Source organism: Cajanus cajan, chromosome 10, assembly GCF_000230855.2.
Source record: "Cajanus cajan strain Asha chromosome 10, NIPB_CcT2T_4, whole genome shotgun sequence".
Classification (NCBI taxonomy): domain Eukaryota; kingdom Viridiplantae; phylum Streptophyta; class Magnoliopsida; order Fabales; family Fabaceae; genus Cajanus; species Cajanus cajan.
Genome location: NC_138526.1, coordinates 19,747,819 through 19,761,760, shown reverse-complemented (window position 1 = coordinate 19,761,760; position 13,942 = coordinate 19,747,819). Strand labels below are relative to the sequence as shown.

General features: G+C 33.6%; 2 protein-coding genes across 2 annotated transcripts; one reads left to right on the top strand and one right to left on the bottom strand.

Annotated features, from left to right (window-relative positions):
• The first annotated feature begins 1,701 nt into the window (after positions 1-1,701).
• EMB3131 (Pentatricopeptide repeat (PPR-like) superfamily protein) lies at positions 1,702-8,282 on the top strand. The gene is made up of 2 exons (XM_020384974.3): positions 1,702-4,384; positions 7,026-8,282. Exon 1 carries the CDS (start codon positions 1,828-1,830, stop codon positions 3,988-3,990), a length of 2,163 nt encoding a protein of 720 aa, XP_020240563.1. The 5' UTR covers positions 1,702-1,827; the 3' UTR covers positions 3,991-4,384; positions 7,026-8,282.
• An 858-nt stretch (positions 8,283-9,140) lies between these two features.
• Positions 9,141-9,976, bottom strand: HCF153 (high chlorophyll fluorescence 153). Its single transcript, XM_020384984.3, has 2 exons — positions 9,678-9,976; positions 9,141-9,589 (listed from the first exon to the last, which is right to left on the bottom strand). The coding sequence occupies exons 1-2, from the start codon at positions 9,933-9,935 to the stop codon at positions 9,446-9,448; spliced, it is 402 nt and encodes a 133-aa protein (XP_020240573.1). The 5' UTR covers positions 9,936-9,976; the 3' UTR covers positions 9,141-9,445.
• Between the last annotated feature and the right edge of the window lie 3,966 nt (positions 9,977-13,942).

Below are 13,942 nucleotides of genomic sequence, written 5' to 3'. Positions count from 1 at the left end.
GTGGTTCCTGGAAGGAATGGCTATAAGGGTATCACAAGCTAGCTTATCAATAATGGGGTTCACAACAATAAAGCTTCTGGCACCTCAAGAACCTTGATCTGTAGTAGTAGCTAAAATGATCTTCCAATCAAAGTTAAAATTTTGAGTCATAAACTCTATAAAAAGAAACACAAGTTAGCAACAATGCAATATAACTGAGCATATATAATCGAAGACTGAGCACTTACTCTCTAGTTTCTCTTGAGCATTGGGTAAAATGGAGATCTTTAAGATCTCCTTTATTTTCAAGGGCAAAGGTAGTTTCTTAATTATCTTTAAGTTCTCTTGCTTCTTCAAACTCATCCACTCTAGCTCCTAAACATTGTACTTGTAAGGAATACGAGTCCGATAAGAAACAAACTTTGGGGCCAAGTTCTCCTCGTCCCTCAAAATGGGATCCATGAAAGACAAAGCCCTTTTCAAGGTCGACAAAACCTTGAAGTACCCATCTACATTTCACCTATAAAAGATACATTTTTACTTTGAAAAATACACCGGAACACTTTGAACATTTGTTAACTTAGGCATCAAAGTCTTTTTAGCATGTACAACCACCATTTGCAATCTTGAAGACTGAGGATAATGAATTGAAAACTTAGATAAATACTTCTCAATAAGTACAATATATTTATAAAAGGGAAAGTGAGAAATTTTAAGACAATCCTTATTAATTAACAATAAGAGAAATATAGGATAAGAGAAATTAAAGAAAATAATTCAATAATATATTACATTATATTTCATAGTCTCATCTTTATATTTAATATCACCGATCTATTTTTCTAAAATTAAAAGTACATTTTTATTGAGAAATAAAAACATCACATATCAATCGATTAATTATTGATTATTCATTTATTTTTATAATAATATTTTATATATATATATAATTTACTTATATAAATTTTATTTTTATATTTATATAGATTATAAAAAAATGGTGTCCCTATGAAAATAGGACTTTGGTCAATTGTCCACCTTGACCGTATTCAATCTCCATTGAACATCAAATAATTTTTAATTTTAAAAAAATTTACATACTCATTTATGATTTAAGATTTTTTAATTCAATAGTTAAATCAATTTGAATTAATGAAATGAAGTATTAAATGATTTTCAAATTCTTTAAAAACTTACATAATTGATCAAATGTATTAAGAAGTTTAAATTCAACGAATATACCGTTGAAATTTGATGTAGAATATAAGTTATTAAATAGAGTAAGTCTAGATAGACTCATTTTTGAAATAGATGGATCCCTTATCTATACTAATATATAAAGGGATTACAATTTTTAGTAATTACCTTAATCTTTACATTTTGTTGACCATTATACTCTTTTATTTTAAAAAATAATATTTTTAATCAAATTCAATAACTTAAAACTAATAGATTAATTATAACACCAATTAGACTAATATATATAAGAGAAATTCGTTTATTTTAGGAGTAAGTTTATCTAAATTTACTAAATTTATCCCATTAAACTTATATTTTATATTAAATTTTAACAATTCAACTATTAGATTTAAAATTTATAGATAAAGTTTAAATTTTTTTATAAAATTTAAAAATAATTTTATATTATTTTTAAATGAATCTCTCCTTTTTTTTATATATATATATATAAAAAGGTAGATTTGCATAAATTCCTTGTACAGTGTTTACGTGACTGAGGCGAGAAGGCAGAACTAGTGTTCCAGGCTTCCTAAACCCAGAAGTGAATTCAACGGTCCAATGAATCTTCCTTTGATTGGGAATTGATAGAAGAATTTAGAAATCGTAAAAATGCCTCCACAACCTCCTCAACCCAATCCCAACAAGTTCTACTTCTTCTACGGCCACCGCAAGCCCTCCCAGAACCGCCCCACCGTCCGCGGCGGCCTCTTCTCCAATCGCCAAACCCTCAAACCCTCAAACCCCACTCCCAATCCCAATCCCAAATCCAAACCCTTCAACATCAAAAAGTGGGACCCACATTTCCTCTCCACCGCACCCTCCTCCCCCTCCCCGCCACTCTCCGCCTCCCCCCGCCTCTCCCCCCTCGCCCGCTTCATCCTCGACGCCTTCCGCAAAAGCCGCAACAAGTGGTCCCCCGCCGTCGTCGCCGAGCTCTCCAAGCTCCGCCGCGTCCCCCCCAACCTGGTCGCCGAGGTTCTCAAGCAGCATCAGACCGACCCCGCCCTCGCGTCCACCTTCTTCCACTGGGCCGGCAAGCAGCGAGGCTACTCCCACAGCTTCGCCGCCTACAACGCCTTCGCCTACTGCCTCAACCGCCACCGCCTCTTCCGCGCCGCCGACCGCCTCCCCGACCTCATGGACTCCCAGGGCAAGCCCCCCTCCGAGAAGCAGTTCGAGATTCTCATCCGCATGCACGCCGACGCCAAACGCGGCCTTAGGCTCTACCACGTGTACCACGTGATGCGGAACAAGTTCGCCCTCAGGCCCAGGGTGTTTCTCTACAACAGGATCATCGATGCGTTGGTGAGGACCGGCCATTTGGACCTCGCCATGTCGGTTTACGAGGATTTCAAGGAGGATGGGTTGGTTGAGGAGAGGGTTACCTTCATGGCTTTGGTGAAGGGGCTCTGCAAGGGTGGCAGGATCGATGAGATGTTCGCGGTTTTGGGGAGGATGAGGGAGAGCTTGTGTAAGCCTGATGTGTTCGCTTACACGGCCTTGGTTCGGATTCTGGTGCCCGAGGGGAATTTGGATGCGTGTTTGAGGGTTTGGGAGGAGATGAAGAGGGACCGGGTGGAGCCTGATGTCAAGGCTTATGCTACTATGATTGTGGGCCTGGCTGAAGGAGGGAGGGTGATGGAGGGTTATGACTTGTTCAAGGAGATGAAGAGTAAGGGTTCTTTGGTGGATAGGCTCATATATGGATCCTTGGTGGAGGGGTTTGTGGTTCGGGGTCAGCTGGGATTGGCCTTTGATTTGTTCAAGGATTTGGTGAGCTCCGGGTATAGGGCTGATTTGGGGCTTTATAATTCGCTCATTCGAGGTTTGTGCGATTCCAAAAGGCTTCACAAGGCTTATAAGCTTTTCAGAGTGACGGTTCGAGAGGGCCTTGAGCCGGATTTCTTGACGGTGAAGCCGTTGTTGGTGGCTTATGCTGAAGCAAATAGGATGGAGGAGTTTTGCAAGTTGCTTGAGCAGATGCACAAGTTGGGTTTTCAGGTTATTGCTGATCTCTCCAAGTTTTTCTCCCTTTTGGTGGAGAAGAAGGGACCCGTAATGGCATTAGATGTGTTTACTTTCTTGAAAGAAAAAGGTCATGTTAGTGTTGAGATATATAATATTCTTATGGAGTCTCTTCACAAGATTGGTGAGGGGAAGAAGGCTTTATCGCTGTTTGATGAAATGAAAGACTTAAGCTTGAAGCCTGACTCGCTGACATATAGTATTGCGATTCTATGCCTTGTTGACCTTGGTGAAATTCAGGAGGCGTGTGTTTGTCACAATAAGATCATCGAGATGTCTTGCTTTCCTTCTGTTGCAGCTTATAGTAGCCTTGCTAAAGGGCTTTGCAAAATTGGAGAGATAGAGGAAGCTATGTTGCTTGTTCGCGATTGCTTAGGCAATGTTAGTGATGGACCGATGGTGTTTAAGTATAGTCTTACCATTATTCATGCTTGTAAATCAAATGATGCCAAGAAGGTGATTGATGTATTGGATGAGATGTTGGAACAAGGTTGCTCTCTAGACAGTGTTGTATATTCTGCAATCATCTCCGGCATGTGTAAGTATGGAACAATTGAAGAGGCAAGGAAGGTTTTCTCAAACTTGAGGGAGCGCAACTTCTTGACAGAATCTGAAACAATTGTATATGATGAATTACTAATTGATCACATGAAGAAAAAGACAGCAGATTTGGTGCTATCAAGTTTAAAGTTCTTTGGTCTAGAATCTAAATTAAAAGCAAAAGGCTGTAAGCTGTTGCCAAGTTGAAAATAATTATGGGGAGGCATTGTTCTCACTTTTGTTCAACAAGTTGAATGCAGAAAAGTATATGGAAGGATCAACCATTGTTTTTATCTGGTTCTGCATTATCTTCCTTCTGATATCTGATATAAGGCCTGATTGGTACATATTAGAAGGCCTTTTGAAAGCTTTTACAAAAGTCAAAAGCTCTCTCAGTAGAGCTTATGGTGAAGGTCAATTTTTCATCTTTTCGAGAAGCCGTGGAATAGTTTTTGGGGGACAAAATTACCCTCCTGTAAATTTGAAAATGACAATCATGTCCCACACAATTTTTTGACACAGCCAGAAGGACCCTAACTTTCTCTCTCCTGTGCGTTCCTTTTTCGTTCGGCACTCTTCTTCGATTTGTTAAACATCAAAGGTTAGCCAATGCTTAATTTCAAATTTGAATCTCAATTTTTTATTTAATATGTTGATTTTCCATCTGTTGCAAATGCTTCGTGTTCTATTTCTCTTCTGTTTTGTGAAACGAAATTCTGTTTTGTGGTGTTTTGTGAATCATTAATGTTATTACTGATCTGTGGGATATTTCTGTTGAGTAGAGTTTTGAGGATTTGGGTTTTTGTTTTCTGAGTCAAAGATCTTACATTTTAGGTGGGGACTGAGGGCTATGCTTGTTCTTTTGAGTGCTGGTTTGATCTTACATTTTGTTTACACAATTTCAGGTGAGTAGTATAGTGCTGGTTTACACAATTTTAGTAACACTATTTATTTCGGCCACAAAGGACCATTTTCTTTTGGAATATTACTGTTCCTACCGTAAGTATCGTTAGGGTCACCACATCCGAGGTATTGTCTGGTTTGGCTCGTTGGGCCGTCACGGTTTTGTCCTTTAAAAGGCGTCTCGGTGGATTAAGAAGGAAGAGTATTTATAAACTACCCTTAACCTCGACTCCTAAGCGATGTGGGACTTTTAGGCATACCGGAACAAGCCTCCTAGTCGATGCTAAGGGGCAAGAGTAGCCTGGGCCCTCCTTCTAGCGCCAATGTTCCTACCGTAAGTCCGCTGTCATCGTTAGAGTCACCACATCCGAGGTATTGTCCGCTTTAGCTCATTAGGCCGTCATGGTTTTTCCCTTTAAAAGGTGCCTCAGTGGGTTAAGGAGGAAGGGTGTTTATAAACTATCCTTAGCCTCGACTCCTAAGCGATGTGGGACTTTTAGGCAATACCGGAACAATTACAGATATTCAATTTCACTGGATTAGACAACTTCACTTTATAAATCATGACCTGATCAATTAATTTATCCAATACTTGGTGTCAAATACCATAAATCATGTTCTCATTCTTCCTTGATCTTTTTCTTAAAATTACCCAAACTCTGTGAGGAACCCCAAATGGGCTGAGTTTTCAGAGAGATGAGAAAACCAGAGAAAAGAAAGGAAATAGAATGCTTTGGTGTAGTGTTCATTGAATTACAGACAGAACCAAAGGAGAAAGTTCTCCTTCAAAGGGATTTCCCCTTTCTACAATAGAACTAATGCACTGTTCTCATATGATAATAGAACAGAATGATCTCCTACTATTTAAGCTAACCACGTAAGTAACTTTAGTACTTAACTACACTTGACCAACTCTTGCTACGTTGTCGCATTTCCATTTTTTCTTCTGTCATGGATACTTTTGAGCACGCTAATTTACTTTGGAAGCTAGTAGTTGCCCAATAGCTTAAGCATAATTGGTTTGATCTTATATTTTGTTTTTTGTATGCCTACTTGATTCATTGTTCGTAAAGTTGTTTCTGGTTCTTCTCTGAGATAGTCGCTCTCTATGGCTCTTGATTCTTCCTCTCCAATTTTTTTTAACCGGGAAACATCTTCTGTTTTGTAAGTATTGTAAATTGTTGACTCAATGTAATTTGATAGTCTTTCTAAAAGTAGTTCCATTGTAGCTGTAGTAAACTGCAATTTATAAGGATAGTTCATAGTTCCATTATATGCTATATGGTACAATCAATTTTATTCACGTGGTAAACTGGTCTCCAAAATTATTTCAGTATCAAATTATCAATTAGTTATTGTCTCTCTATGCTGAACAACAGTGCCTCTTCACGTAGTAGAAATAGAAAAAGTCTTGGACTGATTTGTGATGACCAACATCTGTTTTTGGTTTTGGATCTAGTTTAGCCAAGAGAGAGAATTTTTTATTTATTGAATATGTTGAAAAAAAAACACAATAGGAGAGAAATATCTCCTCCAAGGGTTTCCCTTTCACAAAGAGCTAATGCTCAATTTACAAATGAACAAATTTGAATGACTCCTCTCTACCAAGTAACTTCCTATTTATAGATGTGATAGGCCTAACCCATGATATCTTTCTAACTAATAACTACTCTGATTCCCTTTATTCTATATCCTAACAGCCAATCTTCAAATTCATACCCAATTGAGTTTGGATTTCGTCTAAATTATTGGATGATTAATGGAAGATTAAGTTATTATTTCAGATTGAGCACTCATTTGGTTTATGTAAAGTGAGATGGAAGATGTTGGGTAATATGGATCCTTTTGCTTTGAAGAAACAAAGCCAAGTCATTGTTGCTCGTATGATTATAACTAATGAGAACTCTTCTATTAAAAATCTAGCCGAGACATTATTATAAGAAGTGATAGAGGATTTGATTTATCTGATGAAACTCTGAATATAGAAAGAACCTGATGCTCAAAGTGCCTTACAAATGAAACAAGTCATAGAGTCTATTAAAAATATGTTTCTGGCACATATTTAATTTCTTATGTTTTTTGGAAATTAACTACGATACTTGAGTTGACAGAAGTTTATAAAAGATTTCAGAAGTTTTTTTTTATATTTTTATTTATATATAATTTCTCTGCATAGCCTGTGGTTGTTGAGGTGAGTTTTGACCTACCACCAGTCAACTCATTACAGGGAAAGTAATTACTATGGTGTTATGATGATATATTATTCATTACAGTCCCCCTCTGTCAATGTATATTCAATATTCAATATACTTAATTCCTTTTTTTTTTAATCTTGTCAGAGTATTGGAAGGATGGAATACCTTTGTAGAAAAAGAAATATTGCACTATAGTTGGATTGGTGCCCTGGCAGAAGATTGTTGATTCTAACAATGTTTTTTATTGGAATGATTCAGCTGCTGAAGAGGCATTTCAAAATGCCAAAAAACGATACTGGGCAGTGGGCAAATATCAACAGCATTCCTTGTGATATTTCTCTGCCTGATCCAGATACTTATATTGATCAAATAGATTGAAACCCTCATATCGTTCCTGAACTGATTAAGGAAATAGATAGTGCATTCTTTAATGTGCCTAACGAAGAACATGAAAATGCCATGAAAAACAAAAGAACAAAAACTTTAGGTAATAGTGAAAATCCTTGGGAATGTACTGATACACCTCTTAGCATAGCCTTAGAAAATAAAGTAGGATGGAACCTGGGAAATCCTGGAAATGTGGATAATACTGACAATCCATGGAAGTGTAGCAATACTCGTGGAAATGAAGGATTAACTAACGATGCTTTGGAAAATGGTGGTCCTGTTGATCCATGGAAAGGACCATAACGATCAATGTAAGGATGGGTATTCTGGAAACTTACAAAAGGATAAAAGATGGGGGGTTGGGGCAGTTCTTGGTGCCAGCAACATTCAGATAATTTGCCTAACATTGGCAACTCTTGGCAATGCAAATCTAGTCAACAGAATGTAACTATAAAGAACACAGGACAGAGAAACAGTGGATCAAATGTGTCAGGATGGAAAAGGCTGATGTTTCAAGTGATTTGCAATTTAGAAGTGATTTTCCGGTTGAAAATTATAATGGGGACAGATTTATTGTTCTCATTTTTGTTCAACAAGTTGACTGCAGAAAAGCATTTGGAAGAATCAATGATTGTTTTTATCTGGTTCTGCATTATCTTCCTTCTGATATCTGTGATATATTCCAATTTTGTGGCTGTAAACAAAAGTTTCTTGCGAAGAATTTGACACATGTTGCAGGATATTGTTGCATATCCCATAACATTGGACTCTTAAATTATGAAGATCGTACATTTCCAGGCTGCAGAGATTGCATCCTTTAACAAGAAGTCACTCCAGAAAGTTAAACTCACATTAAACCACATCTTAAGCTCTCTACATGCTTCATTAGTGTAAATGGAATTCTGAATATCATTTGTTAGTGTCCTTTACACAAATCCAACGTGGAATGAATAGTGGAATATAGATATTTAATATTCATTTTTTATATATATACAAACTATATGATTAAGTGTATTATTGAGACACAAGAATTTATGCAAAATCTCCTTTCCCACACAATCCACCTTTCTCCATCCCCTCGTCAGGTCATAGTTCCCTCATTGGAACTGAATCGAAAGACCCTTTAGCTACATTTCAGGACCATTATTCAGGTGCTGAGATGATTTATTCAGTTACTGTTAACCGTTGGATTTAATTATTAACTATAAAAAATCAGAACATACTCGATAATTTTACTTCTATCTTAATTGGACTTTATCTTTTGCAAATTAATGGCATGTTTAACTTTGTTGATCTATGTATTAACCCATGTTAGATATGTCAGCTTATACCAAAAGCATGTGGGTAGGTTTACAAAGATGATCGATCTATGGTTATACTCAAACTGGACCACTGGCCATTTTTGTTCCTGTTGCACATGGCTCAACTTGGATAAAAACATGGTTGAGGCTAACTCTGAAAGCAATAAAGCAGCAACTAAGACACCTTTACTTCTTTTCAGATATGCCTTGTGCTAGACACCATTATGGATTTTCACCCTTTTTTGTAGCCAGTATATATCCCTATAAGTTATTGGTGTGTTGCCCTTTGGTAACTTGAAATGTAATTTTAACGTATTGAAAATTGAAATATAAATTATTTATGTCTCGTTTCTGTTTGAACCAAAAAAAAATAAAAAACACTCTTGAGATCAAATTACACAGTACACACCAATCAAAATTACTTTTAAATGGATAAAGGCATTCTTTAAAGTTACTCAAAAAATAACAATCGGCATAAAGGTTCACGGCAAACAAAATAGTAGGTGATGACTACAAAGGGATTTGTGTCTACTCACAGATGAAACAAAGCTATTTGTTCCGCACTGAAATGTGAAAACTAGGAAAATATAGCGTATTTACCTTATCTTTTCCATTGGTATTTTGAAAATAAATAGTATTTGTTCTTACATCTGGAAAAATGAAATGCTCTGTTGCATCACATTATAAACCTTTTCATTTTTCAAGGTATAGACATTAGATTCATCTTACATGATTAGCGCTATTTCAAAAGATTATATGGCAAGCTAACCAATACATGAACTGGGAAACTTGAAGGTTGATGATTGAAGTAAGACACCTCTCCTCTCCCATTACACCGGTGAGTCTGCTGATCTAAAATACAAACACCATCAAATTTTAAGCTTCCCTTTTGGGTCTGTTGCGAAGGGCAGGCTGTCGCACGTAAGTCTCTGCACTGCTCTCCTCTTGGCCGCCACCGTCATCATCATCGTCATCGTCATCATATTCATCAATTTCCAACGCAGCTTCATTTTTGGCCATCTAGCATTTGTGAACAAATCAGAGGTAATAACCCTTTCTAACCTAAATTCAATTTCCTCATAACAAGAACTATGGTCAGAAACGTTACCTCCTCGAGCCAGTCTCGGTCCAGCTTATCGCCCATTCGAAGCGCCGCTAAGATGGTGACGCCCAGAAGAGACGAGGGAAGCGCGACGGCGAAGAGGATGCTTTTCATGGTGGGACCCGCACGAGCCCCCGCCGCCGACCCCCTCCGGCTCCGACCGCCGCCGTGGATGCAAAGCGCCGGCGAGTTCACGGGTGGGGCCCTCAGCCTGAAGGAAGCGAATGCAGATATTGGAGTGGAGACGCGCAACAAGGTACCCATCCTTTCTTTCTCTCCCTTCGTTATCTTCACCTTCACCTTTTACGTATCAAAAAATTATAATATTATTATTCATATATTATTTCCATTCTTTTTTAACTATTAAATGATTCTAAAATAACAATTTAAAATTATTTATATTTTTTCATTTTCAATAATTGAAAATTATAATCAATCACTATTATGTATAATTAAATACGAGATTAAAATATTTTTAAGAGATTTTTCTTTAACAAAAGAATTTGCACAAATTTCTAATTCAATTTTTATTTATTATAATTATTTATGAATTAAATATAATATTTTAAAATAAATTATCTATAATTAAAAAATTTATTATAATATAAATTATTTATCACATGTTTAAAAATATTTATTTATATAAATTTTAATATAATTTATATCTAAACATAGTATTTATTTAAAATTTAAATATAATTATATCAGTTAAAGGAGTAGTATTTTTGTAATTTGGATATACAAGTTTACTAATTGGTTTAACGTATTACCGAAAATAAATAGAATTCTATTTTAATATTTTAAATTTATTATGTCAAAAATTTAGAAATTTTTTATAATAAAAAAATATTAATTAGAATAAAATGAATTGAAAATATAATTTTAATTTTTAATTTATTCTATTTAGAGCTAACTAATGTTTTTTTTAATGGACACCCAATAATAGGGAAATAATTCTTCTTAAGCATAAATATTATATTTTCCTATAAAGCATTTTGCATTTGGTCGATCAGAACGGAAAAAGATTCAATGACTTGAGAAATCAAAGTCACTATAACTTTTCTCTTACAATAGACCATTGGATTAATATTTGTGATTTTTGTCAAGTGTCATAAAATATAAAAAAAAAAAACATATTTTACAAAATATAAAAGCATGTACATAAAAATTAAAATGTATAAATATAGATAAAAAAAATATACTAATATGAGTTTACTTATTAAAATTATAATCCCTAAATTTATAAAATATAATCAATTTTTTTATTCATTGTGTTTAACCGTAAAGAGAATGACATAAGTACGTAAAAATTTATTTATTATATTAACTTTAATTATATAAAAATTATTTATATAACTCACATGCTACAGTATTAATTAACATAAAATAGATATGATTACATAAATATCTTACACTAATGGTATATTATTAAATTAAATAATCTTTATTTTATATTTTGTAAGAATATTTTTTATATTTTAAGATACTTGGTAAAAATCTAAAGAACAATATTGATAAGGTCAATGAATCCACTCTCGATTGGGACTCAACTTTAATAAACATACTTCGAGCATTTTTTTTCCAATCTATATTAATTTTTTGTTGTTGACAATATATATATTAAATGTTAATATAATAATTTTCTACTTCTTCAACTATTTTGAAAAGTGAATCAATTTTAAGTTAAACATATCTTAAGTTTTAACATGACATTCTTCTACTCTAAAAAGTTTATTATGAATTTATTATGAAAATATATTTTATTAAAAAAATTAAAATAAAATAAAGTTCTTTAATCACATTATAAAAAGATTTTTATGTCTTGTCAACTGAATAAAAAATTTTAATTCTTAACAAGAGAATAAAATAAAAATAAGTTCACAATTGGATTCACAAATATGCCTTTACAAATGCTAAAAAATGGAACATAAAGAAATTGTGGAGAAAAGAAAGATACTAGAAGAGAAGAGTGAATAATATCAATAAAAAAAACTTAACATTTCTTTTTGAAATAGTGAAGTAATGCAAACAAAACAAAAACAAAGAATACAATGTGTTTTCATATTAGTTCGTCTCAACCACAAAAATTATGTCCAATTCTTGATCAAGTTTCACTATCTTTTGGAAAGATACTAATAATCTTTAACAAACCACTTATAGTTCAACTTAATTAATTTTTTTATTTGTCTCTTTAAACAAATTATTCAAGTATTCTTTAAACAACAAATTCTCTATAGACTTCAAAACCAAGTTTTTTTTAACAAGCTAAAACACACGGATAAAGTTGGATAAAAATAACAATTGATTCATCTTTCTCATAAGACATGATACAACTTTTAAGAATAGAGGTTTATATAGAAAGAATGAATGAATAAAAAGTTGAAGTTGTTCTCTCTTCTTTCTAAGTTCTTCAAGCTTCTATATATATATATATATATATATATATATATATATATATATATGTTTGATGAAAATGATCATTGCAAATCTTTGGGCTTTACTCGTTGATTTATTTCATCTTTCTTCATCTTATTTCCTTGTAGAATAAGATGTTTATTGGTGCATTTAGTTTTACCAAATTGTCATTTCTTATTTAATCCAAGAAATTACTTATCACTTTTTTTTTTATACTAAATTAAGGAATTGTTGCATGTATTAGTTAAAAATGACTTTTTAGGTGACTTAACATACTTTGAGATATTTGCTTATCCTTTTTCTGACAAAAACTAAATCATCATTCTTTATGAAGTTCAAGTATCTAAGAAACTTGTATTTCTTCGATCTATTAAGAAATATCATAGAAACTGATGATATAATCATCAAACATAATACATGTGATATTTAATGCATTCATCTTAGATAGATGAAGTGTTTCGTTAGTACATACAGAGCTATATATAAAAGATATATCATCATATAAAATTGTCTTATGCTATCATCTTATTTGTATGTTCTTAAAAATACTTCTTTATAAAAAAACATCCAAATTTGTTATTATTAAAACATATGTTCCTAAGAGATTTAAGATTGTCTTTTGATCTAACAATCTCTCTTTATATATGGTGACAAACACGTTTTTGAAATGCATTTGTTTACATGCATAAGATTTAGTGGATGATTTCAAGACCATACAAAGCATGTCAAACATTATCATATCAAAGCATAAATATTGTCTAATTAGAGCATAAATGATAAAGAGCATGCAGTGCATAAAATCGCGAGATTTTTTAAGAAAAAAGCCCCCCTTCCCCAAAAAAATGGAGCAAAGTTAAAGTAGTAAAATAAACTGTAAAAACTCCTTTATTGTTTGCTAATGTATCGTTCATCCTTACTCTTTTTTTTTTACACTAGCAAAATCTAGTCTAGCAAAGAATCATATTGTCTAAGCTAAGGTCGTAGTGGAACTTGCTAAGCAACTTCTGATAGTGAAAAATCAAAAAGGGGGGTTTGTAAAATCAAAAGACAATCTTGAATCCCTCAAGAAGCTATGAGTCTTTATGATCAAGAAGCTATGAGTTTTTATGATAACAAATGAAACTTTTGAGGAGACTATTTTAGACGAAGTAGATATCATATTTCGTCTATAAGACGAAGCATACGATTTGTATTAATGATATATTTATTTCTCATTAAAAAGTCAGCTTATTCTTTAAGAAACATTAATACTTTATTCCTTAACAGATCGAATGAAGAAACTTCCTTGAAAACAACCCAAGATTGCATAAAGGAAATGTTGAATCCTTGTGTCAGGATAGAAAGAGAAAAATCTCAAATATCATGGAAAAGACGATGCAAAAGATTGCTTCACGCCAACTTCAAGTACTATGCTCTATCACTACTTCTACTATGCTCAATTCAGAAGAAAATGATAAGTAGTTGTCAAGATCAGATAAGAGATACATGTTTCACTGAAAGGCATTTAATGCTTGCATTAAATGCATCAATGATAATTTCTGGGATCAACAAAGAAGACAGATGAAGCAACTTGTGAAGAAATTTAAACGTTCACACTCAAGGTTGTTGTAATGATTATATTTTCTGAAACTACTATATAAGGATCAAGTCTTCAAACACCAAGCAGAGAACATAGGATACACATACAAAGAAAAGCATTGTACATAAAAAGATCAACATTCACTGAGCAATTTACACTGATCAAAAATTCTGAGAACAAAGCTAAAGCATTGCAAAGAAGTTCTTCATTGTAAATCTTGTACATAGTTCTTTGTAGTCTATTTGTATTGTATTTTCATAGCATCATATCTTGAAGA